This window comes from Sinocyclocheilus anshuiensis, unplaced genomic scaffold (genome assembly GCF_001515605.1).
Source record: "Sinocyclocheilus anshuiensis isolate Anshui unplaced genomic scaffold, SAMN03320099.WGS_v1.1 scaffold888, whole genome shotgun sequence".
In the NCBI taxonomy this organism is placed as follows: Eukaryota; Metazoa; Chordata; class Actinopteri; order Cypriniformes; family Cyprinidae; genus Sinocyclocheilus; species Sinocyclocheilus anshuiensis.
Window position 1 is genome coordinate 1,034,476 of NW_015549648.1, and position 25,287 is coordinate 1,059,762.

A 25,287-nucleotide genomic window follows, 5' to 3' on the forward strand; every position below is an offset into this window, starting at 1 on the left:
AGTTATTTTTTTATAGCTGACTATCAAGTTTATGTACAATGAATGTCTTTCCTGAGGTAATTGTGACTTTACGTGACATTTTGTGTTTTGCTGTCTTTCTGTGGCTGAAAAAACACGTGTATGGTTTGTATTTTGTGATAAAATTCACAGAATTTGAAAGATGATCATGTATTTCTGATTAAAAGTAACAAAGCACAAAACTTATTGCGATTATTGGATGGCAGGCACGCTACAAATAATGAATTGAATTAAAGACGTGAAATATTTTCAAGCACACTGTCCTTCCAAGCAAGATGTCAAATGGTTCAGTTTCTTTTAATAATCCCAGTTCATATGTAATATTTTACTGCATAATTATTACATGCTTGACAGAAATATATTTTGTATTCAATGTCGACAGTGTGGTAGGATAGTCTACACAGAGCTTTGGGATTGATATCGCTTATCCTGCCCGAAAAGACCATAAACATTACAGGTCACGTCTGCAGTAATAATGAACTAACAGACATGAATCCTAAAAACGAATAATGTCCGAGCAAATCATGACTTTTCACTTTACACCTACCTCTGACTAGGCGTAAGATTTAGTGTCAGACGTAGCGCTACGCCGAGATGATGCAACGGGTATAAACTCTACGCACGAATTAAAGCGCATTTTACGTCCATTCTAGTCTTACAACCGGGTGTACGTCCAGCTGGTGCAACCGAATATGTAATAGTGTTGCGTACGTCTTTAGGGAAGCGTGTCATGAATATCATCGCCTTCAAACACTGTTTTGAAGCACTGCTCGTTTCAAACAAGTATACACATACCAAGTATCTGTCGAATTTCAGAAACTGTTTTTAAAAGTCAAAACTATTTGACTCAACGTATTTAAATGATACTGGAGACGGGCCGTTTGAACACTAAACGAAATCGTGTGTTTTGTACATGAAATAACGTAATTTTGACGTCTGACTCGTGAACGAATCATTTGGGTCAGATCTTTTCAATGAATCATTTAAACCAGTTCGCAAAACCGGTCCGAATGCGCTGGATCGGACTGAACAATTCGTGCTTTGTAAGAATTGTTGACTGAATTGGTCCAAGCATCGTTACCCAACTACAGTATAGTCGTAAATCAAGCTGAACTCAGTACAGACTGACTACAGAGTACAGTAGGGATGGGCGTATCGATCCAAAGTATCGATATATCGATACTTCCGCGAGTATCGAAAGTATCGATACTCAAACAAAAAATATCAATACTAAGGTGTGTTTTATTTACCAGTGATTTTGTTAATTTAACAACAAAAAAAATTCGTACAATATGCATTGAATTGAACGAATAACCTTTGTTAGCGAGTAATTGTGTAGGATAGAACTATTTTCCTGCTCATCTGGACACACAAATGTTGCAAGACAGAACCAATCCATCACAGAGAGCGTTCACTCACTTCTGACAGTGCATTCAAACAGGGCTGCGTTTCCCAAAAGTATCATAAGAAAGCACTAAAGCTTTTGGGAACGGCAGCCCTGAACAATGCCTATCAGAGGACAGAAGGACAGAGTTATTTCACAATAAACAAACTGAAATTGTAGCCTACATAGTTTGTGCAATTACAGTTATTTAAATTGAACGTTGAAAGATAATATTGATCATGTTCTATTCTGTAATGTTAATAGAAATCATACACTGTCAGAATAAAAAGGTTGCATTTTATGCATGCAACAGCCGGTCACTGGCAGTCCCTTATGAAAATGAACCATGGTTTTACTAAAGTGACCATAGTTCAACTGTAATATTTATAGATTTGAATCATGTGTAAACAAAAAACGTATTTGAACCATGTGTAAACAAAAATATAACCTAATAAGTGACAATTAAGGAGTATTGGATGTTAAAATGTGTTTTAAACATAAAGTTAAGTGCTTATCATTACCCATTTTACTCTTAGTAATTTAATAATTTAATACATTTCATAATTTAAAAGTTTAGTTCAGAAGTATCGAATCGGTATCGATATCGACGATACTGCCTTGAAAAATATCGGTATCGTATCGAAAACAAAATAAGTACAGACTACAACCAACGTCTTTGCTACAACTGACCAACTCATTGAACCGAGAACCATTTCTGTCGAGCATGTCCGACTCGCAGTGATTCGTTTGGTTCTTTTGGCAAAAGAACCTTCTAATGTTCGAAATTTTATCAACTCACACTTAATGGGATTTAATCGAGAAAAAAAAAACATGAAAAACAAATATATGTGAACACATAACTTTACTAAGGTTTTTGGAACCTGAAACTTTTGAAGCTTGAACCGCGGGCTTGCTTTTTCAACCGGTTCTTTAAAAAGACCAGTTCAAAAGAACCGATTCACAAAAATGAACCTGACGTCCCCGCTGTTCCTCCAAGACGACAGAGTGCGCACTTGCGCGCATCACCACAGACTGCCATTTTTTCTTCGATTTCAGAGTTCAGGCTGCACTGACAACAACGTGTGTGTGTTGTGAATGTGTATGCCGCAAATGATAATTTACCTCATATAAAAAGGTCAAAAAGACGAGGTAAGTATTGCTGATGGTTGTGTCTTTATATAAATACAACTAGATTTGCTGCGTACATCTTTCAAACATACGCTGTCTTGATTTGTGCCAGTTTCCTTTCCATTTTGTAATCATAAGAATTATTCGTTTATTAATTAAGAGTTAGATAACGTTACATTTAATTAATTTTGATGTCGTTGTATTAGTATTGTGATGTTGTTATAAATGTCTCGCTAACGTAAAATTCCATGTTTTAGTACCATGGTAATGTCGTGTGTTGTGGACATGTAACATGGTAGTTTTGGTATTACTTTTTAGTACCATCATGTAAATACCATGATACATCAATATGGAAATCACTTCGGACACACTTGACTACATTTATTGCTGATAATCTATTAAACTTTTTGACGTATACATTTATTTTCAGGGAAAGCAACCAATCAATGTCTATCATGCATAGTTGTTTAAAAAGCATCCCAGGATGCATGTCGTGCAGTTGAAGTTGACAGGATGTCTTTCCCACCTGCCTTGTCTTATTTTAGTGATTGAAATCAGATCAATCTAACAAAAACTGCAAAACTGTTTCAGATCTCATCTTGTTGAAAGCATCTACCCAAAATGAGAAACCTCAGTCTGCTGCAGCGCTTCAAGTGTGTGGATCTTTCCTTCCCGGGGTCTCCACAGTGTTTCACCATCAGGAGCGAGACTGGAACCGTGCTGGTGGCTTCTGAGCTTGCCATCACAGAGTTTGACCCTCGGACCGAAGAGGTATTTTTAGAATAAAAAACAAAAAAGTTTTCATAGAAGTTGAAATCCCAGAAAGGGTGATTTATGATAGTTGTTGTAACCCCATTTTGTTCCAGGGGGATTGTTTCTGGTTTAGGATGTCTAATACCAAATAGATATACATTAATTTAGCTGTATAATGTGCTTCTATAGGTTCATAAAGAGGTTTCACTGACGGCAGAGGACTATCTCCCAGAGGACGGCAGTGGGGTTGTGGTGGCGATACAAGATCTGCCAGATCAGGAGTCAGTGTGTGTGGCCACTGGCAGTGGTGATGTCATTCTCTACAACCTCAGCACCAGTCAGGTGATCATTCATTTGTTCTAAATGCTTTGATGATTGTATAAAATGATTGCTAAATTATTCTGTTAAATATGTATGCTCTTGTTGTACTTTCTAATGAACAGTTTCAAGTTCTCTCTCACAGTTAGAATGCGTTGGCAGCGTGGAAAGCGGTCTAACTGGCATGACGTGGAGCCCAGATCAAGAGTTGGTGACTCTGACCACAGGTCTATATCACTAGCAGTGTTATTTTACTATCCTTGAGATGTTATTGTAGTTTTCTTTTTAATATTTTGATTTCATTTTTATTTATATATTTTCAATTTTAATTTTAAGTTTGTGTTTTTGTCAGTTTTTTGTGTGTGTGTGTATAGTATTACTTATAATTTGTAATTTTTAGGGCATTAAGTTAAACTAAATAAAAAAGAGAAATGTTGCTAAATTAAAAGTTACTAGCTAAAATAAAATATGTTTTATTTTAAGTTAACATTTATATTGTTTCAAGTAACAGAATTGTTTTTTTTTTATGGCTTTAGGTTAAGTTAACTATAATAACCCTGCCACTCAGCATATATCTGTTTAGAAGTGCATAATAGTGCCATGTCACTCTTTCTCATTGTGTTTGTTTGTGTCGTATGTTGCATGTCAGGTCAGGAGACCATTATCATGATGACCAAGGACTTTGAGCCAATAACTGAGGTTGAGATCAATCAGGATGACTTTGGCGAAGGTATAATTCATAAAAGTCTTCATTTTGCTCTTAATATCATGCTTTTATTTAGGTGACTTGTGTTCTCTGCATATGAGCAGATATTGTGTCTGATGGGTGATTTTTTTTTTCTTTCTGTGCATTAGATAAGTTCATCACAGTTGGTTGGGGGAAGAAGGAGACTCAGTTTCATGGCTCTGAGGGCAAGCAGGCCGCCCAGCGGAAAGCCGCAGTAAGTTTTTGTTCTGTTCAGCATCGTTCTGCTTTACCAAATCAACTCGCTGCAGCTAGGAAGTATGATACTGACCTGAGGATCATCAGGAGATCATTGTCATTTCAACCTGGTTTGAATATGGTCTTTTTCTCACCTAGTTCTAATACACTTTCACAGGAAGTGCAGCCTGCTCTGCCATGGGACGACAGGAAGCCAAGAATCACATGGCGTGGCGATGGGCAATTCTTTGCTGTCAGCGTTGTTTGTCCTCAGACTGGTGAGACTCTCACTTTCTGCTATTGTTATTACATGAAAAGTTGTGACAGTTAATATTGTTCATTATTACTGTAGCTTAAACAGCAGAACATGGGCCTAACAACACCAAGGTCATGTGTTTGGTTGCCAAAGAATGCATGAACTGATAAAGTGTGTATCTTGAAAGTTACTTTGCATAAAAGTGTCTGCCAGATGCATTAATGTGAATGTAAAATATTGCAGCTTTTTGTTTCAGGTGCTCGAAAGGTTCGAATCTGGAACCGAGAATGTGTTCTGCAGGCCACCAGCGAGGTTGTTAACGGTCTGGGACAGCCTCTCTGCTGGAAGTAAGATATTCTGAATGTCTTTTTACTTTTTTCTTTTGACTTCATGTTGAGTCTGACTGATCTGATGTGAACTGACAAAAATGGATTTTTCTCCTAGACCCTCCGGCAGCCTGATCACTTCCACACAGCGGCACCCTAACAAACACAGTGTGGTGTTTATGGAAAAGAACGGACTGTTGCATGGAGATTTTACTCTGCCTTTTGGAAAGGAACAGGTCAAGGTAGATCTCATCTCCTCTGTATATGTTATTTTCAAAGATCTGAAATACAAGTCATGGTGCATGAAAAGCTGATGATTTGTGTGTTTTTCTCAGGTAAAGGAACTGCTGTGGAACAGTGACTCTACTGTTCTGGCTGTTTGGATGGAGGACTTGAAGCCCGGAGAGAACGATCATCCCAACACATACAGTAAGATGCAGATCAGACTGCTTTGCATATTCAGGGATGGGTCCAGTAATGATCAGTGTTGCTTAATTATGGCTGCATGATTAATCAAAATAAACCAAAATCATAATATGGAGTCATTCTGTGTCAAATCAACTAAATTTCGGAAACTTCCCAAGCTCAAATTTTCGATTATGTTAATATACATAAATACGGTAGTGATGAAAGCCAAAATATTAACTGTCACAGATATATATTTACGGAGTAATCCACTAATTTTAGAGGCGGGTCAAAATGCCAAGTTTCACCTGAGATTTGGAGCGAAATTACAGGAGGGTAAAAATGACTTTAGAAAGCTGGCAGCATTATTGTTATTTTTACACAGAGATTGGTAGGTCTATAAGTAAAATCTGTAGACTTTACCAATGGAGATTCCAAAAGAAAAGTTTATTAAGAATGAGAATCTAGAAGGCTATTAAGATATTTTAAAGTTACAGGCATGACAACTTTAGAAAAAGAATATTAATGGCACTCAGACATGTATGTTCTATGCAAATGAGCTGATAGAAAAAAATTAGATGCATTTTTAGTTGCAACATTATTTGTTCTTTAGATGTTCCTCTTTAAAAGAAAAAAGTATTACCTGTATTTAAACTAAAATTTAATATTTTGGCTTTCTTAACTATATATGTTTGTCTTTCTACAGAAAAAATATTAACAAAATCAGAAATTTCAGCCGGGTACCTCTGGTTGAGTTTACAAGGTTTAGTGTGATTATCAAATCACAAAGGCTGCAATTGATTTGCATAAATATATGCTCAGTAAATACTGCTCCACACGAACTGCATCTCTGCATCTGCTCCGATTTTGGGTCGCTTTATTGTGCATTTATGAATCCAGCATGCGCCAACCATCTTCCCATTTTTTGTCATAAAAAGCACTTATCAACAAAAGAGCGTTTAATGATAAGTGCTTATTAACAAAAGCTTCAAGGGCTCCCTGTGGTTTTCATTCAAAATAAAATTTGATGATTTAACATTTGAAAATGCAGAAACTAAGACAGCCATGATGCTTTGTTTTAAATATCTGACCTCTTTCTTTCACAGTTCAGCTGTGGACAGTTGGGAATTATCACTGGTATCTAAAGCAGAGCGTGCATTTTGGCAGTGAGCCCCTCAGGGCTCCGGCGTGTGTGTGTTGGGATCCAGAGAAACCCTTGCGTCTCCACCTCCTGACTCGAGGATGGGCCAGCTACACCTATGACTGGGGCTGGAGCACAGAGCGCAGTCATGGCACAGATTGCCATGATAACGCCAATGTGGCAGTGATTGATGGAGGTAGGCGTGGCCATTGTCTAACTTTGATTAATCGCTCTACTTTAATAAATTGCAGACAACACGCTGTTTCTCAGATCTAGTTTTACATCATTTGTAGAGTAAATAAGCCATTTGAGTACAGTCCAACAATTAAAGGTCTGAATGATTTCAATGTGTTTAACTAACGTGTTTTGCAGATAAAATCCTGGTGACAACATTCCGCCAGTGTGTGATCCCTCCACCTATGTGTGCTTTTGAACTTCAACTTCCTGTTCCTGTCAACTTGGTCACCTTCCGTTCTCAAGCCCAGAGGACCAATGAGCTCGCTGCACTCACAGCCGATGGACATATTTATGTATATGGTCAAGGTGAGTCACGTAATTTGAAACGTGATTCAAACATTACGTTGTTTAGGATTTCTCACTTACATTTCCTATATTCAGGTGGTGGAGTTGAAAATGGAGGTGTACCTGGGGTATCTGGCTTTAAAGTCATCTCAGCACCATTAGTATTAAGAAAGACATACAGGTACAGATGATTTTGAGTTTGACTGTTTACATTTGTTCATGTGTCTCCAATCCTTATTTAACAAGAAGGTGTCACTAAATAATTAACATGTTTTTGAACGGTAGTGTAGCTGTAAAAGTTTGGGGTCGGTAAGATTTGATGTTTTTGAAAGTCTTGTGCTCACCAAAGCTACATTCATTTATATAAAAATGTAAACAATTATTACCCATTTAAAATAATGAATTTAAAGAGCAGGTCATATGGTATTTTAAAGTGTTCTAATATTGTGTTGGAGTCCCCTACAACAGGTTTAAATGCATCTAAGAAAACATTGTAATTTTCTCAGAATATACATTTAATATTAGAGTCATTTGCCAATGATTTCGAAACGATTCGTTCCAAGCAGGTTCGGAGCAAACCCCTCCCTTCTATAAGCCTACTCTGCTCTGATTGGTCAGCTGGCCAAGCCTGCTGTGATTGGCACAGAGAGTAGTCCTTGAGCAAGTTAGCGAGCGCTACCATTGACAAAGCACCTTTACATAAAACAATAATATAGTGCTCCAATCCGTTGTTATAATAATGACATAAAATACAAAAACACTTATGCAAGCGAATCGTGCCCACAGCTAAAGTTTAGCTGCTAAACTGTGAAAACTTAAAAAATAATGGTGGATACATTAGCCGAGTGCTAACGTGACTAACTGATGAAACAATAGAGTTTGTAAGCCAAAATATGTCTGCTGTAATGTTTGAAGAACGCCAGACAAAAGACGCTCTGTCTTAACTTTTAATCAGAACGCAGAACAGCTGTATCACAGGCGCACCAGCCTAACTAACTCGCTCGTCTCTCCCGCATCAGAGCCGTTGTTCACTGACTAGCTGCGCAAAACCACGATCATATTCGCACGATTTTTTGCGCAGCTCGTCAGTGAACAACGGCTCTGTGTAGTTAATGCTGCTCAATGTGACAGAACCGGCTTTCTGACAAGATGCGCATTAAATATCGCATGCGATTTATCGTGCAGCCCTAGTCCAAATTAAGAAGATTAGAAGCCAACAAAGTCAAGATTAGAGAAGCAGTCCTTGGTAAAATGGCATGCACACAACAAAAGGTTCGAATTGTATTTCTGTGTTATCCTTGAACACAGCGTTTTCTCAACATGATGTAAACACACTAACTAGCGGAAGTGTTTGTGGGCAGGTCAGACTCGCGGGCAGGCGGGGATTATGCAAATGTGTTACCCAGTGACGTATACCCGTAACAGGCAAAAGAATCGAAAATATGACGACTCGTTAAGGCGATTCAGAATCGACTCTCTCTTTTGAGAGACAATATCTTTATTTATCATGCACTTTTTTGATTAACAACTTTACAGATTGTTTTCATTTAAGGATAGCTACGTTATAAACTGTAAAAGAGATATTTTTCAAAAACCCATATGACCTGCTCTTTAAAATAATTGTTTTCTATATTAATAAATTTTTTTTTTTTCTTTTTTTGAAGTTTATTCTTATGGTAAAGCTGAACTTTCAGCATCATTACTTCAGTCTTCAATGTCACATGATCCTTCAGAAATCATTCTAATATGCTGATTTGCTGCTCAAGAAATATTTATTATCAATGTTGAAAATAGTTGTACTGCTTTATATTTTTGTGAAAACCAATGACTTTTTTGTAACATTTTAAATGTCACTGTTGATCAGTTGAATGCATTATTTGCTGAATAAAAGTATTTATTTCTTTAAAAAATCTTAGTGATCTCAAAGTCCTACAAAAAATATATATTACATGCAGCATTTTTTGACAAATTTTGACAAATTGTCTGTTTCCACAGTTCTTTTCTGCAAAATCCACTGTTTTCTACTGTCCTTTCCACTGTGTTTGGATTTTTTTGCTAATTTCTTTTCTGTCATTTTCTCATCGGGCTAGCATATCTATTCAGATCGGCACTACTGTGTAATTATTACATGTAGCATATATTCTGATGCAGATGTTCTCTCTCAGGGTCACCATGGATCAGGAGGAACCTCTGACCCTGCGCTTGCTGCTGTGGTTGAATGACAATTTGTTTTTGGCTGTGGCTCATGGAAGATACTTGACCCGCCTGCTGAAACTCACCCCATCAGACAGCCAGGACCTCAAGGACACGCTGGAGATCAGGTACTGACACCAAAATAACTAACTCCTCCGGTCTTGCCCACATTTGTATTCAGTGTAGCTCAAGCAAAGACAGACTGATCTAACGAGCGTAGACATGAGCTCAGGGGCTGGGAATTACAAAAACTTTTGAATTTTTTAAACTCTGCACTTTATGCAGTGTCTCTTTTTCTTAAATTCTTGGTCATTTCTCAGGTCAGACGTTCCAGTGGATGGTTTTGTGATCAGCTTGTGTCACAGCCTCAGAAATGGCACTGTGGCCCTGCAACTTGATGACGGACAGATCCGGAAAGTTCACATGGGTCAGTCAGTCCACTAATTATAACAGGAACTGGATTTGGCTTCTACATAGTATCTGTTTTATCACCTGTCTTGTTAATTTTTCTTCCTAATGGAATTTAAAAATGAATAATTTAATCACACATATAAAGACATCTGTTAATGCTAGAATATTCTATACAGACTCTTCAGAGCTCAGTCTAACAGAATGGAAGGATTCTACTGGCAATACCATCAACTTGCCCCGGCCTTGTGTTCAGACGGCACTATGTACCCTCAGCGGAGAGGTGAATATATAGTCTCCATCTATCACTGACCTTTATTTCTTCATGCTCACTTCATTTTCAATAAATGCTTCATATGTATTTGTCTTTTAATAGGAACATTTGATAGGCCTCACAGAGAGATCACACCTCTACATCGGTGACTCACTGGTAGGTGTGAGTACCCCAAAAAGGATAGAAAAAGGATAAAAATTACATTACATTTAGTGTGTTAGTGCCGAAATTCTGGCTGGTATGCTCACTGGAGTGTCTCTTCCGCAGGTGGCCTCCAATATCTCCTCGTTTGTAGTTTATGACGACTTCCTCCTGCTCACCACACACTCTCACATGTGCCACTGTCTCAACCTCAGCACACTCTCTATCAAAGGTACATGTGAATGCATCATGTTACAAATATATGCTGTTTATTCGAACTTTCTATTCATTAAATAATCCTGAAGAAATGCATCACAGTTTCACAAAACGGTTTTGAACATTGATAGTAAGAAATTATTTTTGAGCAACAAATCAGCATATTAGAATGATTGATTTCTAAAGGATCATGTGTCACTAGCTATGTTTCCATCCACCTATTTTTATGTGCATTTTGGGGTATCGCATAAAAAACGCTGGATGGAAACGCCAAGATGCACATCAATTCTAAAAATGCGCATAAAAAACTTGTAGGATACATTTCTTATCCGGTAAGAAAACATGCGCATAAACTACGATGGAAACACTTTTACCGTTTAAATTCCTTTATGCGCATCTAAAAAGACATGTGAATTTGCGATGGGACAGCACAACTGGACCAACCAACAAACCGATCACATTGCACAGCATCTGAAATGCTAGTTTTTTCATTCTAAAATGCTTAAGCAAAGTCTCGTCAAAGTGCTTTGTTATAATTAACTCCCAGAACTGCGTTCACAAACAGCAGGCTCCGAAAATAAGATAACATGACCGCGTTTCGTCTGCGTGCTCTGAGGCACGTAACTTATTGTATACACAAATTATTATATAGAGTGCCTTCTCCTGCTGCAGCAAATAATTTTTTTCTTCGTGATGTTTAGCACAAGAGAAAGTGACAGTGTTGTTCTCTTTAACTCACTGGATGGAAACGGTGCTTTATTCGCAAATGTTTTATGCAATATTCCAATTTTGCGCATAAGTTTAGTTCGTAACTTGTGGATGGAAACATAGCTACTGTGCTGAAAGACTGTTGAAAATTCATTACAAGAAAAAGTTACATTTTTAAATAATAACAATGGTTTTTGAGCTGTAATAATATTTCACAATATTACTGTTTTACTGTATTTTTTTTATAAAATAACAAAACAAAAATGTAAAAACAAAAAAATCATACCAATCCCAAACCTTTCAACAGTAGTGTATTATAATACAATATAAATACAGCATATATTCCATAAATATAGAAATGTGTTTAATTATTTCTATTTCTATATTGGTGTCCTGTGCAGGTCTGCAGTCAGCTCTGAGCTCAGATGCTAATCAGAATGATGAGACTGTCCGAAAGGTAGAACGAGGCTCTCGCATCGTTTCTGTGGTTCCCCAGGACACCAGACTCATCCTGCAGGTGAACTGAACATGTTCATATGATTATGTATTTTTTGATTATGTATTTTAATGATTTAATAATGTATTTTTTTTGTTTTGTTTTCAGATGCCACGAGGGAATCTTGAAACCATCCATCATCAAGCTCTTGTACTTGCTCAGCTCAGAAAGTGGCTTGATAGGTATTTTACATTTAGAAAAACTTCAGACAATGCTACATATACAAAGAGAATACTGACTAAAATATATTTTTTAAAAGGAAAAAAAAGGATTAAAGCACTTTTTTCCCCCAAATTTTTTATATTACATTATATGTTTACTTAAAATAAAAATAATACCTGATAAATGAAATGATTTGATTTGAATCATTTTGCTATGTTGTTTGTTTCAGTCTCCGATTTAAAGATGCTTTCGAGTGCATGAGGAAGCTGAGGATTAACCTCAATCTCATTTATGACCACAATCCAACTGTGAGTGACCTCACTCTGTTCTCATTTCCTTTTTTGCAATAACATCTAAACACATTCTTCTACACCATGGATTGCATTTTCTTTCAGAGAATGGCCCTAAATGAATAACACCACACCCATTTACCCCATCCCATGATTCCTCTCACAGGTGTTTCTTGCCAACATTGAGATGTTCCTGAAAAAGATTGACTCCATCAACTACATCAATCTGTTCCTCACTGAACTCAAGTAAGACTTTACTGTCTTTAAGGCATTGATTAAATCTCTTTTGATGCTTTTTTCCCTTTCATTTGTCTTTTAATACATTTTTTTTCTTTCTTAGAGAGGAAGACACCACTACAACAATGTACCCATGTCCTTCACACTCAGTCTCCAGTTCTGCCTCAGGTAAAGGAGGAAAGAAGGTGGACATCATCTGTGATGCTTTACGGTCAACTATGGAGACTCTCGACCCACAAAAGTCAGTTCCTCGGTTATAAATGTTACTTATGTTTCATAAATTGCAGGAAGTATAGTATAGCCCTTCTACTTCCCTCTCCAAATGAGATAAGATTACATTTTACACATGATGTACATCAAGCCCTGATCTTCCTCCTCTAAGATGCTTTCATCTATACACAGGTATTGTTTATGTATTCTGACATCACACGTGAGAAAAACTACACCAGAACTAGAAATCGCTCTACAGAAGGTCCACGAGTTACGAGGTGAGTCTCGGTTCACTCAAGCCCAATAAAAATAAGTTTGATTATGTGTCTGTTACATCTGTGTGCTTGTATGTTTAGTGAACCCACCCAGTGGCAGCAGCAGTGTGAGCGCAGAGGAAGCCCTGAAGTATCTTCTCTTCCTCGTTAACGTGAATGAGCTGTATGAACACTCCCTCGGCACCTACGATTTTGACCTAGTGCTCATGGTGGCTGAAAAATCTCAGAAGGTCAGTCAGAAGATTCCAGCTCTGATGCATCTTAACTGTTAGTTTTTATAATATAATATAATATAATATAATATTTAAAAATTATTAAATGAATAAAATGAATCTTTTCACATATGAGCTGCCATTTCTAATATTTGTATTGCTGTATTATATTGTTTTATATTACAAGACGAACAAGTACAATTCAGTAAATACATAATTTAATTTAAAATTTCACATAACCGGCCATTTTGCATATGAAACATATTATTATTATTATTATATTATGTTGTTAATATAACTAATAAAATTAAATTTTTATTAACAATTTCAGAATTTCACATATATTATATTATATTATATATTCATTGTTTTACCAACAAAATTTGTGTGAAATTAACAAATACTATTCAGTAAACATAATAAAATTTGTAATTTCACATATAAGCAGCCATTGCACATATTTTTATTATATTATATTAAAACATTATAAAACTATTTTTTTTTTTTTACAATTTAATAAATACATAATAAATTAAAATTCTTGTTCACATATAAGCTGCCATTTCACATATTATATTATATGATATTATATTATATTATATATTATATTTTATTTTATACAACAGTTCGTTCTGGTGCTAATCATAGAGTACGTTAGTTAATATAAGAAGAAACGTCTAGCTCCGCAGTCTCTCTCTCATTTGGATGCACGTCTTGCTGCATTATTTCTCTCTTATAACCTCATTATTTCTCACTAATAACCTAACTGAAGCAGCACATGCCCTTGATACGAATTCTAAAAGTGACTGCCTCCGGCACTCTGGCCTAATCACAGCCATGCTGATATAGAGCCAGTATCGCTCTCGTACTCGAGTTATATTATATTATATTATATTATATATTCATCATTTTACATACTAAACTTGTATGAAATTAACAAACACAATTCAGTAAACACGTAAATAAAATTTACAATTTCATAAATGCAGCAATTGCACATTGGGTATTTGATTTTATTATATTATGTTAAAAATATTATATTATAAAACATACAAAAAATGTAATAAATGCGTAATGAATAAAATTCTTGTTCACATATAAGAAGCCATTTCACATATTTGTATTACTATAATATGTTATATTATTATTATTATTATACTGTATATTATTTTATATTGCAATTACATTATTTTATATTATAAAAGGAATGTACAACACATTGGAAATAGAAATTGGCCTTTAGTTGACAGATATTGCATTGTAACACTACAACAGGCATTTCCCGTGTAGACAGCTTTTCTGTTTTAGCACGTCTGTTGTAGACACTGTTTTGCAGTGGTTTAGTTTTTTTTTTTTCCTCAAACATGTAGGACCCTAAAGAGTACCTACCATTTCTGAACATGCTGAAAACCCTGGAGCCGAACTACCAGCGCTACACCATCGATAAACACCTCAAGAGATACAGGAAGGCCTTACATCACCTCAGCGAGTGTGGTAAGAGCCTTGTTGGACATCCATGAGCAATCCAACAGCAAATACTTCTGTTTTTACACCATCTGTATCTCTGTTTGGTTCTCCTGTTCTGCCTCATGTTTTTCAGGTGAAGAACATTTCACAGAATTGTTAAACTTGGTGAAGGATCAGAGACTGTACAGTGATGCTCTTGAGCTCTATTCTTCAAACAGTGAGCAATACAAGGCCAGTTTTATTTGATAAACTCCTGCCTAAAAGGCCACAGCGGAACTGACTTAAATATTTAGCTTGTGTGGTAATGTTTTAACTGTAGCAGTGATGACATGATCTTGACCCTTGACCCCTGTGATGTCATCAGACCCTGAGCGTGGCCTATGCAGAGCATCTAGTGGAGCAGCAGCAGGCGGAGCAGGCGGGACTGTTGCTGTGGAGATGTGGAGAGAACGCCCGTGCCCTGCAGGCCTTCGTCAGCTGTACGAGCTGGAGAAACGCCCTCGCTGTGGCCACACACATCCCATTACCACCTGAACAGCTGACACTACTCGCCCGAGACCTGGCAGGTGGAGAATTCTGTCATGTATGCATGTTTCCATGAGATCATGAATGTTGTATGACATACAAGCCATGTTGTATGTCTGATGTTTTCAGAGAAACTTCTGGAGGCCAGGAGGCACACGCAAGCCGCCCTGTGTTTGGAGCAGTATGCTAAGGTACACTGTGTTTCATAGTCATCATTGTTTCCAAGACTGTTGTCTGCTGTGTCATGTGCTCATGCCTGTGTGTTGTCAGGACTGTGAGGAGGCCATCTCTGCTCTGATACAGGGAGCTGCGTGGGAAGAAGCGCTCAGATTGGTGAGCCTGTTCTTTCATCTCTTTCCTCCTTTACCAGTTATTATCAGCAGGTTTTAATGTTTTATTATTACTGGATTACTTGATTGGAATTGCATTTTTGCTTAACTGTATAAAAAAAAAAAAAACAGTTGTCTCAAGCAACTGATTTTCTATGTAATTCTAATTGTATGTATGTATATATATATATATATATATATATATACATTTATTATTTTATTATTTGTTGATATACAGCATGTTGCAATCAGAATTACATAGCTTGAGACAACTGTTATATATAGACTACTATCTATCTATCTATATCTATCTATCTATCTATCTATAGATAATCATTCAAACGTTTAGGGTTTTGCAGGGTTTAGTGGCTGTAAAAATATCTGTAATATTATCAAAGATTTTTTTATTTCAAATAAATGCTGTTCTTTTAAATATTTCTATTCATCAAAGAATCATGGAAAAAATGTATCACAGCTTCCAAAAAATATTTAAGCAGCATAATGGGTTTCAACACTGATAATTTAGCTTTGCATCACAGGAATAAATTACATTTTAAAATATATTATAAAAGAAAACTTTTTTTTAAGTTGTAATAATATTTCACTATTTCTGTTTTTGCTGTATTTTTTATCAAGCAAATTAAATCTTGGTGAGCATAAGATACTTAAAAAAAAAAAAAAATAATATTGTCCCTATACTTTAGAACTGTATTGGACATTTTATATATATAAATATATATATATATTTTATTTATTTATTTGGTCAGTACCTGTATAAAAACCTTAATTTCTTTTATTTCAGATTTATTTGTACAACAGACAGGATATCATTGAGACTGATCTGAAGTCTGCTCTTCTAGATGGTAAACCATCATATTTTTTTATTTTTGTCATTGACCTGTTAATGTTGTATTTATTTTGTGCTGTTTCTTAACTGTATAATTGGTTGCCTGTAGCTCACAGTAATCAGACGTCTTTCCTGGAGTCCCAGAAGGCTTTGTTCATTCGTCACAAAAACCGCCTTACTGTGGTCCGAGAACTCAAAGCCAAGGCCAGACTGGAGTTATTTGGTAAACAGGAAATATTACTCAGTTCCATTTATATTATTTGCTTTTCTGAAGACACTGGGTGTGTCCTTTAGAAAAAATATTGCATGTTTTATCTTACAGAATATTTTTTGTAAATGGGAGAGGTTTTACTGAATCACATGAAATCTTCATTAGTACACTTATGGTTTTTTAATCTATTTCCTGTTGCTCACTGACAGCCTCTTGGTGTTTCAGATGAGGATGGACCTGACTGTGCGGATGCTGAGCTCTACTCAGAGGCCAGCAGCGTCATGACCGGCAGCCATCTTGGCTCAAAATACTCCCGCAGCAACTCTCGCATTTCATCGTGAGTGACATCTTTGCTAACACAAATATACAAACACTAGGGATGCACTGAATGTTGGGCAACCGAAATTGTTCAGCCGAAAATAACTAAGCATAAAAGACAGAATAAATTGTACTGAACAATGACGTGATGCGATCAAATAGAGGCGTGCACTAATGCAGCAAACATGTTGGCAGTGAGGAAGCATTTAAAATGGTCCAAGAAAGACTCAAAAATCATTACAAACACCAACAGCGAGAGTCTGTTTAGTGCTGCATCTCATGTCTCCGATGAAAAGAGGAAGGGGTGGTTGTTGCTGGTTACTGTATGATGATTGAAATCGTGAAGTGGCCTCAAACCATTAGTAAATAAACTGCAGAATGTTGTTTTCTAATACATGCACAAATTGCATGTATTCAAACAGCACTGCACGAGCTCGCGGCACCAGGGTTCAAAGTCCAAAGCGCAAGGAAAATCTGCACTGAAACTGTTACTCGTCAGCTGCTCAGTAACATTTTTATGCAGTTTTAAAATAAGATAATAATTACAACGGTTCTATGAATACATTTATTATAAGTCACACATAGTGTTCAAATTGGGATCTGTAGCCTAATATTTTCCAATGTTTTAAAAGAAGTCACTTCTGCTCAGCAAGGCTGCGTTTATTTGTACAGTAAAAAATACATAACTGATTCAAGAAGGGGGTCTCAAAAATGGCCCAAAAAACATTTTACTAGCTTATTAATTTTAAGTTCAATTGTGATTTGTTGGTATAGTGTCTGCTAGGATGTTAAAAAATGTTCAGTGTTAAGTAAATATTTTTAAATTGTCGTTTTGTAAATGATTTTTTATTTGAAAAGCTAGACAAAACAGTAAAAAGCATATTTTGGCTATTCCGTTTATGCAATGGTGAAAAAAATTGGCAAAATATATAGGGAATAAATGCGAAAAACCGTGTTCGGTATTAGGCCTTTGGCCCAGTGTTTCATTTTGTTCGGCTTCGGCCAAGAATTTTCATTTTGGTGCATCCCTAACAAACGCTTCACTGTTTTAGTGTCTTATAACCTGTCAGCAGCTCAAATGTCGAGGTTGAAGTTTGCTAACTGATCTGCAGGAGGTCGTCGAAGAATCGTAGGAAAGCAGAGGGAAAGAAACAAAGTCTGAAGGAGGGAAGCCCATTCGAGGACATCGCCCTCCTGAACACACTTACTCAAATCATCATCATTGTTGATAAGATGAGAGGTGAGCTGAGGACACAACAGAAACACAAAAACATGTAATACTAATTAATATAAATCTGTATATATACATGTAAATTGCAAGATGGATATTTTATGAATAAATATGGACATATTTCAAGTGAATCAGACATCAACAAATGTGCATTTTAAGAGTTTAGTGCTACGTTTGGCATAGTTTGGACTCCACGGTACTTTAAAGCTTTACAGAATTGACATGAATCTGATCAGTTTCCTTATGTAGCTGTAAAACATGAGATTCACACTGATGATTTTTGTTGTCTGACCCTGCAGAGGAAGTTCACAGCCTACTGAAGGCTCTGGTGCTCTTCCAGTTTGACCGTGCGGCCAGCAGCCTGCAGAGAGACTACGGTGAGCTGCTCCAGCTCGTGGAGACGGCTCTTCCAGAGATCTGGACTGACAACCTGCAGCAGGGCCAAACTCCAGTGAGTCACACACAGGCTCCCATTGACTGTTTCAGCGCATTTAGGGTTTTTTTTGTTTGTTTTTAATAGTTGAATATACGTTGAATGTAGAACTTGAGATTAATTGAACTGATATTCAGATTTTTAAAAAGTGTTAAACATTTATATTATTATTACAGTTTCATTTTCAAATATATTTACCATGTTGGTCAAGGTTTTTTGTCATTTAGGTTTACATGCTCATTTGTCGTTTTTTTGCTCTGGAAAAAATAGCTAGGGTCAAAAATTTACTTTTTTGTGTTTATTTCCCAAAGCCCATTTTTTACTCTAATTTAACGCTTGGTGCTTTTTTTTGCTTACAATTAAATGTTACAACTGGCTAACCTCTTTCCATGTGGAAAAAAAATTATAATAAAATTTATATGAATTCTAGGACAGTAAATTATGCATATTTAAAGTCTTGAATGATTTCTTCTCTCCTCAGCTCACAGGTCCAAACTCAACAGCCAATAGCATTATGGCATCATTTCAGCAGCAGAGACCCGCTGTGCCTCAGAACGGTGAGTACTTTCAGTGAGGCTGTTTTCATTCATGGTATTCGTTTTGAATTTACAATGACCCTGTTCACTCCTCAGACACAGAAGCCCTGACTGCGCCGAAGATGAGGATCGCTGTCAAGTGGAAACTCAGCATTCTCAAATAGTTTGCATGTGTCTCTAGGCTTGCTTTTTTTTTTTTTTGGTCATTTTATGCAAATAAAATGTATTTGTATTTTCTGGGATATTATGAAATAATTAAAAATCATAAATTACGTATAGCCTTCTGAGTTTTTTCATAGCTGTAGTTCACAATCATATTTAGTCTCTGAAACTAAGAGCAAAGTGTAAGAATGTGTGACTCTCTACGTTTTATGCTAGTTTCTTGTTAAGAAACAGTTTTCACTGTTGAATGGCTATATTTACTCATTTCATTCCTACAAGTTGAAAATAAAAATTAATCAATACTGGCCTTCATTTATAGTATTTAAAAAAAACTTGTGGTGTTTCAGTTTGAACATTTTTATGATTACAAATTTTAATGTCTGGGTGACTAATTGCTTACAGAAATCCTTTTTTTTTTAAATGTTTTTTTATTAAAACCTCTGGCTTTTCAATGTGCAAGACACAACTTGTGGTCAAATACTTTAATTATGAGACATAAAGGAAGAGAATGACTGGGAAAAAAATGATCTAATGTTGGATCAAAAGAACAAAACTTGTTACTATAAATTACAGATGCTTCCATTTGCCAAATTTAAATCCATGAAAGAAAATTGAAAAACTTATCCACTGCACTTAAAAAAAACAGGTATGTACAAAAAAGGGTTAAAAATGTAGGCAAAGTATTCTAATTGTGTTCTCCTTCCCGCCCCAACCAATCCAAATCCACACATTACATCACATCTGTGTGGTTACGGCTTCCAGAGTTTGAGAAGCCCATCCTCACTGTACGTGGAGATTAAATTCTGGTGTGGGTGGTGGGCAATACCAATGACATCCTTCTCATGAACCTGTAAGGAAAAAAAAAATTGCATTCGTTTAAAAATGTTAAAAATACACATACATAAATTAAGTTTTTACATCCCATTTTAGTGACCACATCAAATTCAATTTAAAAATGTGATTTTATATACACAAAGCATAATAAATGCAAGTAAAGTTTGTGTCTACTGTAATTTTTCAAATAACATCTGTGAAAATATGGATGAAATAGTGTTTCATCATTCAGCGTAACAGATATTTATGTAAAAATGAAACATACTTATTCTGACCTGTACTTACTATAATACATGAAATAAGTGATCATACTAAACTGTATTATGTTTTAAATTGATTAAAATCTTGACAAACAGGTAAAACCTACTGGTTTGAAGGATGGTAAAGATTTAAAATGACAATGAATTCACAATAAAATGAGTTTTTTGAGACAGCACTGTGACCTTTAAATAGTCTTTTAATGTCATCTAATTATTCTTGTTCTAAATTTGCCTGACAGGATTGTTTTACAATTACTATTGTTACACAACGCCATTTTTTCCTCAAATCATGGTAAAACAATTCATGATGGTCATTTTTTGAAACAGGACATTCTAATGTATGAAACAACTTAAAGTTGTATTAAGATTAAGCTTTTGTGTAAAAATACAAACATTTGTACAAAAAATGATTTAACCATGTTGATTTGTTAAACAATGGTAAATGAAGGGAGAGATGGATGGAGGAGGCTTACGGTCAGGGTTCTCTCTAGTTTGCCTGTGACTGTGCTGAAACAGTAAAGCACAAAGTCCTCGCCGACACAGTAGATCCACTCACCACGTGGAGACAGAGAACAGCATACAAAATCACCACCCTCTCTCTTACCAGAGCTGAAACTCCTCACAATCTGCAACAGGAACAACCATAAGAAGACTAAGAGATTCATGGTCTTCTCATCTCCTTTTTCATTAACAACACACTTGACCTTCTCACCTGGCCCTGCATGTTCATGATGACAACAGTGTTGGATCGGTTACAAACAACAAAATGCTCAGGGTTTTTCGGAAGCAGGATCACGTTGTTAACAGTGATGTCGGTTCCCGCAGACGTGCCCAAAGATTTGAATGTGCTGGTGCATTCTGTGGTCTTCACGTTCCAGACCTGGGAGAAAGAAGATGTTAAACCAAAACACACGAGCATTTACTTGAGAGAGTCGAGATATTGCATTAACATCTGTACCTTCACAGTTCCATCAGATGAGGCACTAATGATGTGATGACCATCAGGAGTAAGTGTGGCATCATTCACAAATGAAGAATGACCTCTGAACTCCTTCAAAGACTTGCCTGATTTTAATCCATGAATCCTGGTGAAAAATCAAGCATAAGTGAAATGTGCTGTGGTTTTTTGTGGACGCTGAGGACAGTGAAAAGAGACGCTCACCTAATGGTCTGATCGAAGGATGCAGAGAGAATCTGACTGCTGTCTTTACTGAAGCTGATACAGGTGACACCTTTACTGTGAGCACGCTCATATCGCCGCAGACACTGGCCACTCTGGATCTTCCACACCTGAAAAAAGAAAGAAAAAAAAAAAAAGACAACCCATCCAGCATTAAAAATAACCAATAAATCAGCCTTCCTACTGCAAAAATAAAATATAGCACATTTTATGCAGAAAATGGCAAGTAACCCTCTGATTTGCCATTCAAACAGAATCATGTTTGCATCTTTTTTATTTTTATTATACAAAAATTGTATTTTAAAAAATATTTCAATAGGTTGTTTTTATACAAAATAAAATATAAATTCTCTTATTTGTAGTTTAACTAAAAATAATAAAAACTGTGTAGACATGTTTTCAAAAAATGTAATATATACGACAAAAACTTAATTAAAATGAAAACAAAAAATATAAAAAATAAAAACGAATTCAAGATATTAATAAAAACTATTAATAATAAAATAAAAATATGAATAATAATTCATGTCATTATTAATATAAAATAATAAATATCACAATTAATCGCATCCAAAATAAAAGTTTGTGTTTACGTCTATATAGAGTATGTGTGTGTACTGTGCATATTTATTATGTATATATAAATGCACACACATGCATGTAAATATTTAAGGAAAATGTTATATTTATATGCAAAATATTTATATTTATTTATAATATAAATTACATATAAATATATATATATATTTAAAATATATACATGTATGTGTGTGCCTTTATATATGCATAATAAATATGCACAGTACACACACATATATTAAGTAAACAAACTTTTATCATTTCAGATTTATATCTGATCTTCTACGTTTTAATACAAAATAAGAAATAATTATCAGAAATGAAGATATGATGATATGGCATGCTGGGCCAAATGAAAGAGCTACAGGGGCCTGGTTTGGGCATCTCTGTGTTAAACAAACTATCAATGAGCACTGAAGGTTTTAATCATTTGTCCAGTTTTAATATAGTGTGTATGAGACCTTAATCTTGCCATCCTGGGCTCCTGTGGCCATCATCTCTGTGTCCCGACTGAAAGACATGCACAGCACTGCGTCATCCATCATCATGAAGTTATCCTGAGCCTGATACTTCAGATCCTGTCCAAAACACACAAGACACGCAATCCATGAATAAACGTACATTAACGATATATATAAACTACAAATGCAGATGCAGAAGTCACAGTGCAGATTCACAGACCTTTCTGATTTTTCCAGTAGTGAAGTTCCATACTTCAATAAACCCATCCACAGATCCAGTAACCAGATACTGGCCATCGGGAGAGAAGCGTGAGCACTCGACGTGAGACTTCTGACCAAACTACAATGAAAAAACACACACTGAGGTGAGTAACAACTCTCCACTGTATCTCATGTTCCTGTGGTTCCTGTACCTTGATGTGTCTGGCCAGCTGAGTGGGGAATCGCTCCTCCTCGACATCTTTCACAGCTGCTTTACCTCTGAACAAATCAATGGTCATACCGGGAGGCAGAAGACCTTGATGCTGCTGCCACTTCAGAGACTTTAGAGACAGATACAGACCATCAACTACAGTAATGTGAACTATCACTCCAGTGTAATTCTGAGACCAGTGTGCAATGTCTAATGCATTACTGCACTAACATCCTGTTGCAAGGGCAGTTTAACTCACCTGTCCAAGCAGAGCCATCAGACGTGACGGTGGTACCACACTGACCTCACCAGCAAGAGCCTGAGCTATAGCTGCTCTACGCTTCTCCTTACTGCTGCCATCAGGATAGGCCTAAAAATAGATATATCAGCTCAGAATTCATCCACAATGGAAATGAAACTGTTTGTGAAAATCCAAGTAGATGTACATAAACCAATGTTTTCTATTAATTACCTGCCAATCTAATCTGTCGTGCCACAGTTTCATAATGAACCGAAAATATCTTTATACTTCTCATAACATAAAAGTTAAAATTATGCACCATTATTTTGGCAATCAAACTAAAATCAAAATAATGTAAGCTTATAGAAACACAAAATGTTGCAACTGGATGGACAGCGTTGATGATTACAGCGTTTCACTAGATTTGTAATGGTATGCCAACAGAAAAACCTACAGAAAACATTACTAGGACAGTCCACCAAAAACTGAACATTCTGTCATCATTTACGCTCTCATGTTGTTCCAAACGTTTGAATTTTTATTCTGTGGAAAAATGGGATGGTGCTCTTAATTTTGCTTTCCAAGTGCACCAGGTCGATGCATTTAACTTTAAAATGTACAAAACAAATTTTTATGGAAGAGCATGCCCCTGAGCCCCCCTAGAAATAGTCTCAGAAAACCTTATAGGGAAACACTGCATGAACTATTAGATACATGTATTTCTATTTCATATGCAATATGTTTAAATATGTAAAAAATATAAATTGCTAGGTTTTTGTGAAGTGCATTGTTTTAGATCCCTCACCTCTCTGGGGTCAAAGTAAGAGCGTGCTAGAAGATTCTCCAGGTGGATGTATCGTTCAGGCTGGGTTTGTTTCATCATGATCATGGGGTCAGTCTGCCTCAACAAAGATCTGGCAGCTCCCAGCTCTCGGAGCTCAATCAGCTCAAGAACAACCTGCAAAAATTTCACAGCTCAATCAATATTCAAAATCAGCCACACCATAGCAGCCGACTTATAAAAATCCTGATTTGATCTGCCTCTCACCTGTTCATAAAGGTCAATGAGGGTCTTGTCAGGGAGTTTGAGGGACTGTATAGCCTGAAGCACAGTGTCCCAGTGACCGCTGTTGATATCTGCCACAAAACTCTCAATACTGTCCACTGTGTTGAGAGACACTGTTGTCTCCTCCTGGAGCGTTGCTAAAGTCCGCTGCAAGCTGTTTTCCTTCAGGTACTGCATGATCAGACGAATAACGCTGGAAAAACATGAGGAAAGAAGACTGTTGTAGTACTTTGCAAGACTGGAGAGCAAATATATTACAAGAGAGTTGAATAAAATAATATAGTGCCTATATAGTTATAAGCATTGCTTACAAATTGATGTGTGAAAACGAATAAATAAAACAGCAATGTCTAGAAATCTTGTATTGTGATAAAGCACACATACGACATCCACAACACACAAAACTGCTCTTCTAAAAACAATCGCGAGCTGCAGCCTTTGCTACTAAAACCAGGCAAAACACTAACCAGGGCTGAGCTTCAATACATCATATACAAAATGTATAAAAGAGAAAAACTCTATTTAATATCTAAGCTGTGTGCAAAACAAGCTCCTGATAATGCTAACACAGTTAGCTAGAGAAACATTCCACAGACCTAAACACCGCTAAAAACAGCCTGTAAAACTAGATGTGCTCGTTTAAATTACACAATTATGCATGCATATGATGTTTGGAAACACGCAATTTAATTCACTTACTCTGCTGACTCTATTTCAATAGACATTATTGAGAAATGACAATATTGATGTGCAGTGAGAAGCTGAAGACACAACGCGACAGGAACAACACACGCGTCTTCTTCTACGGCTCTGAATACATCTGAACTAAACACAACAACGACATCTAGCGGCTATTACAACCAAAACCCTCACCAGTTATTCTGCAGACAATGACCATTTGCATTGAAATGATCAAAATTATAATACAACTCAATTTTATATTTGCCAACGTTAATCTGGTAATGGTAAAAATATGCTTTATTGTATTATTCAGTGAAACAAAGCAGTATTTTAACACCACAAGAGATTATGATTTTATTAATTTTTTAAAAATAAAATAAGAATAAAATGTAAAATTGTTTTATTTTATTTTAAAAATATCTAAAAATATATATCACACACTTATTCAGTGGCAGTATTTTAACACCACAAGAGATTATGATTTTATTAATTTTTTAAAAATAAAATAAGAAATAAGAA

General features: G+C 36.0%; 3 protein-coding genes across 4 annotated transcripts in view; 1 reads left to right on the top strand and 2 right to left on the bottom strand.

The window, feature by feature from the left end:
• Positions 1-774, bottom strand: part of LOC107660189 (TBC1 domain family member 2A-like) — an 18,124-nt gene extending 17,350 nt beyond the window's left edge. Inside the window, exon 1 of the mRNA XM_016449440.1 lies at positions 730-774. Within this exon, the coding sequence (XP_016304926.1) occupies positions 730-759 (30 nt within the window). The 5' untranslated portion in view covers positions 760-774. The remainder of the gene's footprint in view (positions 1-729) is intronic.
• Positions 775-2,442: 1,668 nt separating this feature from the next.
• Positions 2,443-19,130, top strand: elp1 (elongator acetyltransferase complex subunit 1). Of its 2 annotated transcripts, XM_016449441.1 has the most exons (37): positions 2,443-2,551; positions 3,122-3,301; positions 3,473-3,625; positions 3,747-3,828; positions 4,251-4,331; positions 4,457-4,542; positions 4,702-4,801; positions 5,036-5,126; positions 5,224-5,347; positions 5,441-5,534; positions 6,617-6,847; positions 7,024-7,194; positions 7,270-7,354; positions 9,339-9,494; positions 9,687-9,793; positions 9,954-10,057; positions 10,151-10,204; positions 10,316-10,421; positions 11,515-11,630; positions 11,718-11,791; positions 12,001-12,079; positions 12,228-12,307; positions 12,402-12,539; positions 12,701-12,786; positions 12,865-13,013; positions 14,366-14,489; positions 14,596-14,693; positions 14,827-15,028; positions 15,117-15,178; positions 15,258-15,320; positions 16,119-16,179; positions 16,273-16,386; positions 16,600-16,711; positions 17,805-17,932; positions 18,223-18,374; positions 18,838-18,913; positions 18,989-19,130. In XM_016449441.1, exons 2-37 carry the CDS (start codon positions 3,152-3,154, stop codon positions 19,054-19,056), a joined length of 3,957 nt encoding a protein of 1,318 aa, XP_016304927.1. In that variant the 5' UTR covers positions 2,443-2,551; positions 3,122-3,151; the 3' UTR covers positions 19,057-19,130. The 2 variants fall into 2 exon arrangements, with proteins under 2 accessions (XP_016304927.1, XP_016304928.1); XM_016449442.1 differs by lacking the exons at positions 17,805-17,932; positions 18,223-18,374; positions 18,838-18,913; positions 18,989-19,130 and having other exon boundaries at positions 16,584-16,665.
• Positions 19,131-19,489: 359 nt separating this feature from the next.
• LOC107660192 (WD40 repeat-containing protein SMU1-like) lies at positions 19,490-24,919 on the bottom strand. Its single transcript, XM_016449443.1, has 12 exons — positions 24,787-24,919; positions 24,070-24,280; positions 23,827-23,979; positions 23,040-23,150; positions 22,782-22,910; positions 22,589-22,708; positions 22,369-22,485; positions 21,311-21,438; positions 21,107-21,233; positions 20,861-21,028; positions 20,622-20,774; positions 19,490-19,902 (listed from the first exon to the last, which is right to left on the bottom strand). The coding sequence occupies exons 1-12, from the start codon at positions 24,810-24,812 to the stop codon at positions 19,804-19,806; spliced, it is 1,542 nt and encodes a 513-aa protein (XP_016304929.1). The 5' UTR covers positions 24,813-24,919; the 3' UTR covers positions 19,490-19,803.
• Positions 24,920-25,287: the final 368 nt, after the last annotated feature.

Coding starts and splice junctions, on each gene's coding strand:
- elp1 (XM_016449441.1), top strand. CDS start 3,152: ATGAGAAACCTCAGTCTGCTGCAGCGCTTCAAGTGTGTGGATCTTTCC. Junction 3,829..4,250: donor GTTGGTGACTCTGACCACAG/GTCTATATCACT, acceptor GTTGCATGTCAG/GTCAGGAGACCATTATCATG. Junction 4,802..5,035: donor CGTTGTTTGTCCTCAGACTG/GTGAGACTCTCA, acceptor TTTTTGTTTCAG/GTGCTCGAAAGGTTCGAATC.
- LOC107660192 (XM_016449443.1), bottom strand. CDS start 24,812: ATGTCTATTGAAATAGAGTCAGCAGA. Junction 23,980..24,069: donor TCATTGACCTTTATGAACAG/GTGAGAGGCAGA, acceptor AAATTTTTGCAG/GTTGTTCTTGAGCTGATTGA. Junction 22,911..23,039: donor TGATGGCTCTGCTTGGACAG/GTGAGTTAAACT, acceptor CTGTCTCTAAAG/TCTCTGAAGTGGCAGCAGCA.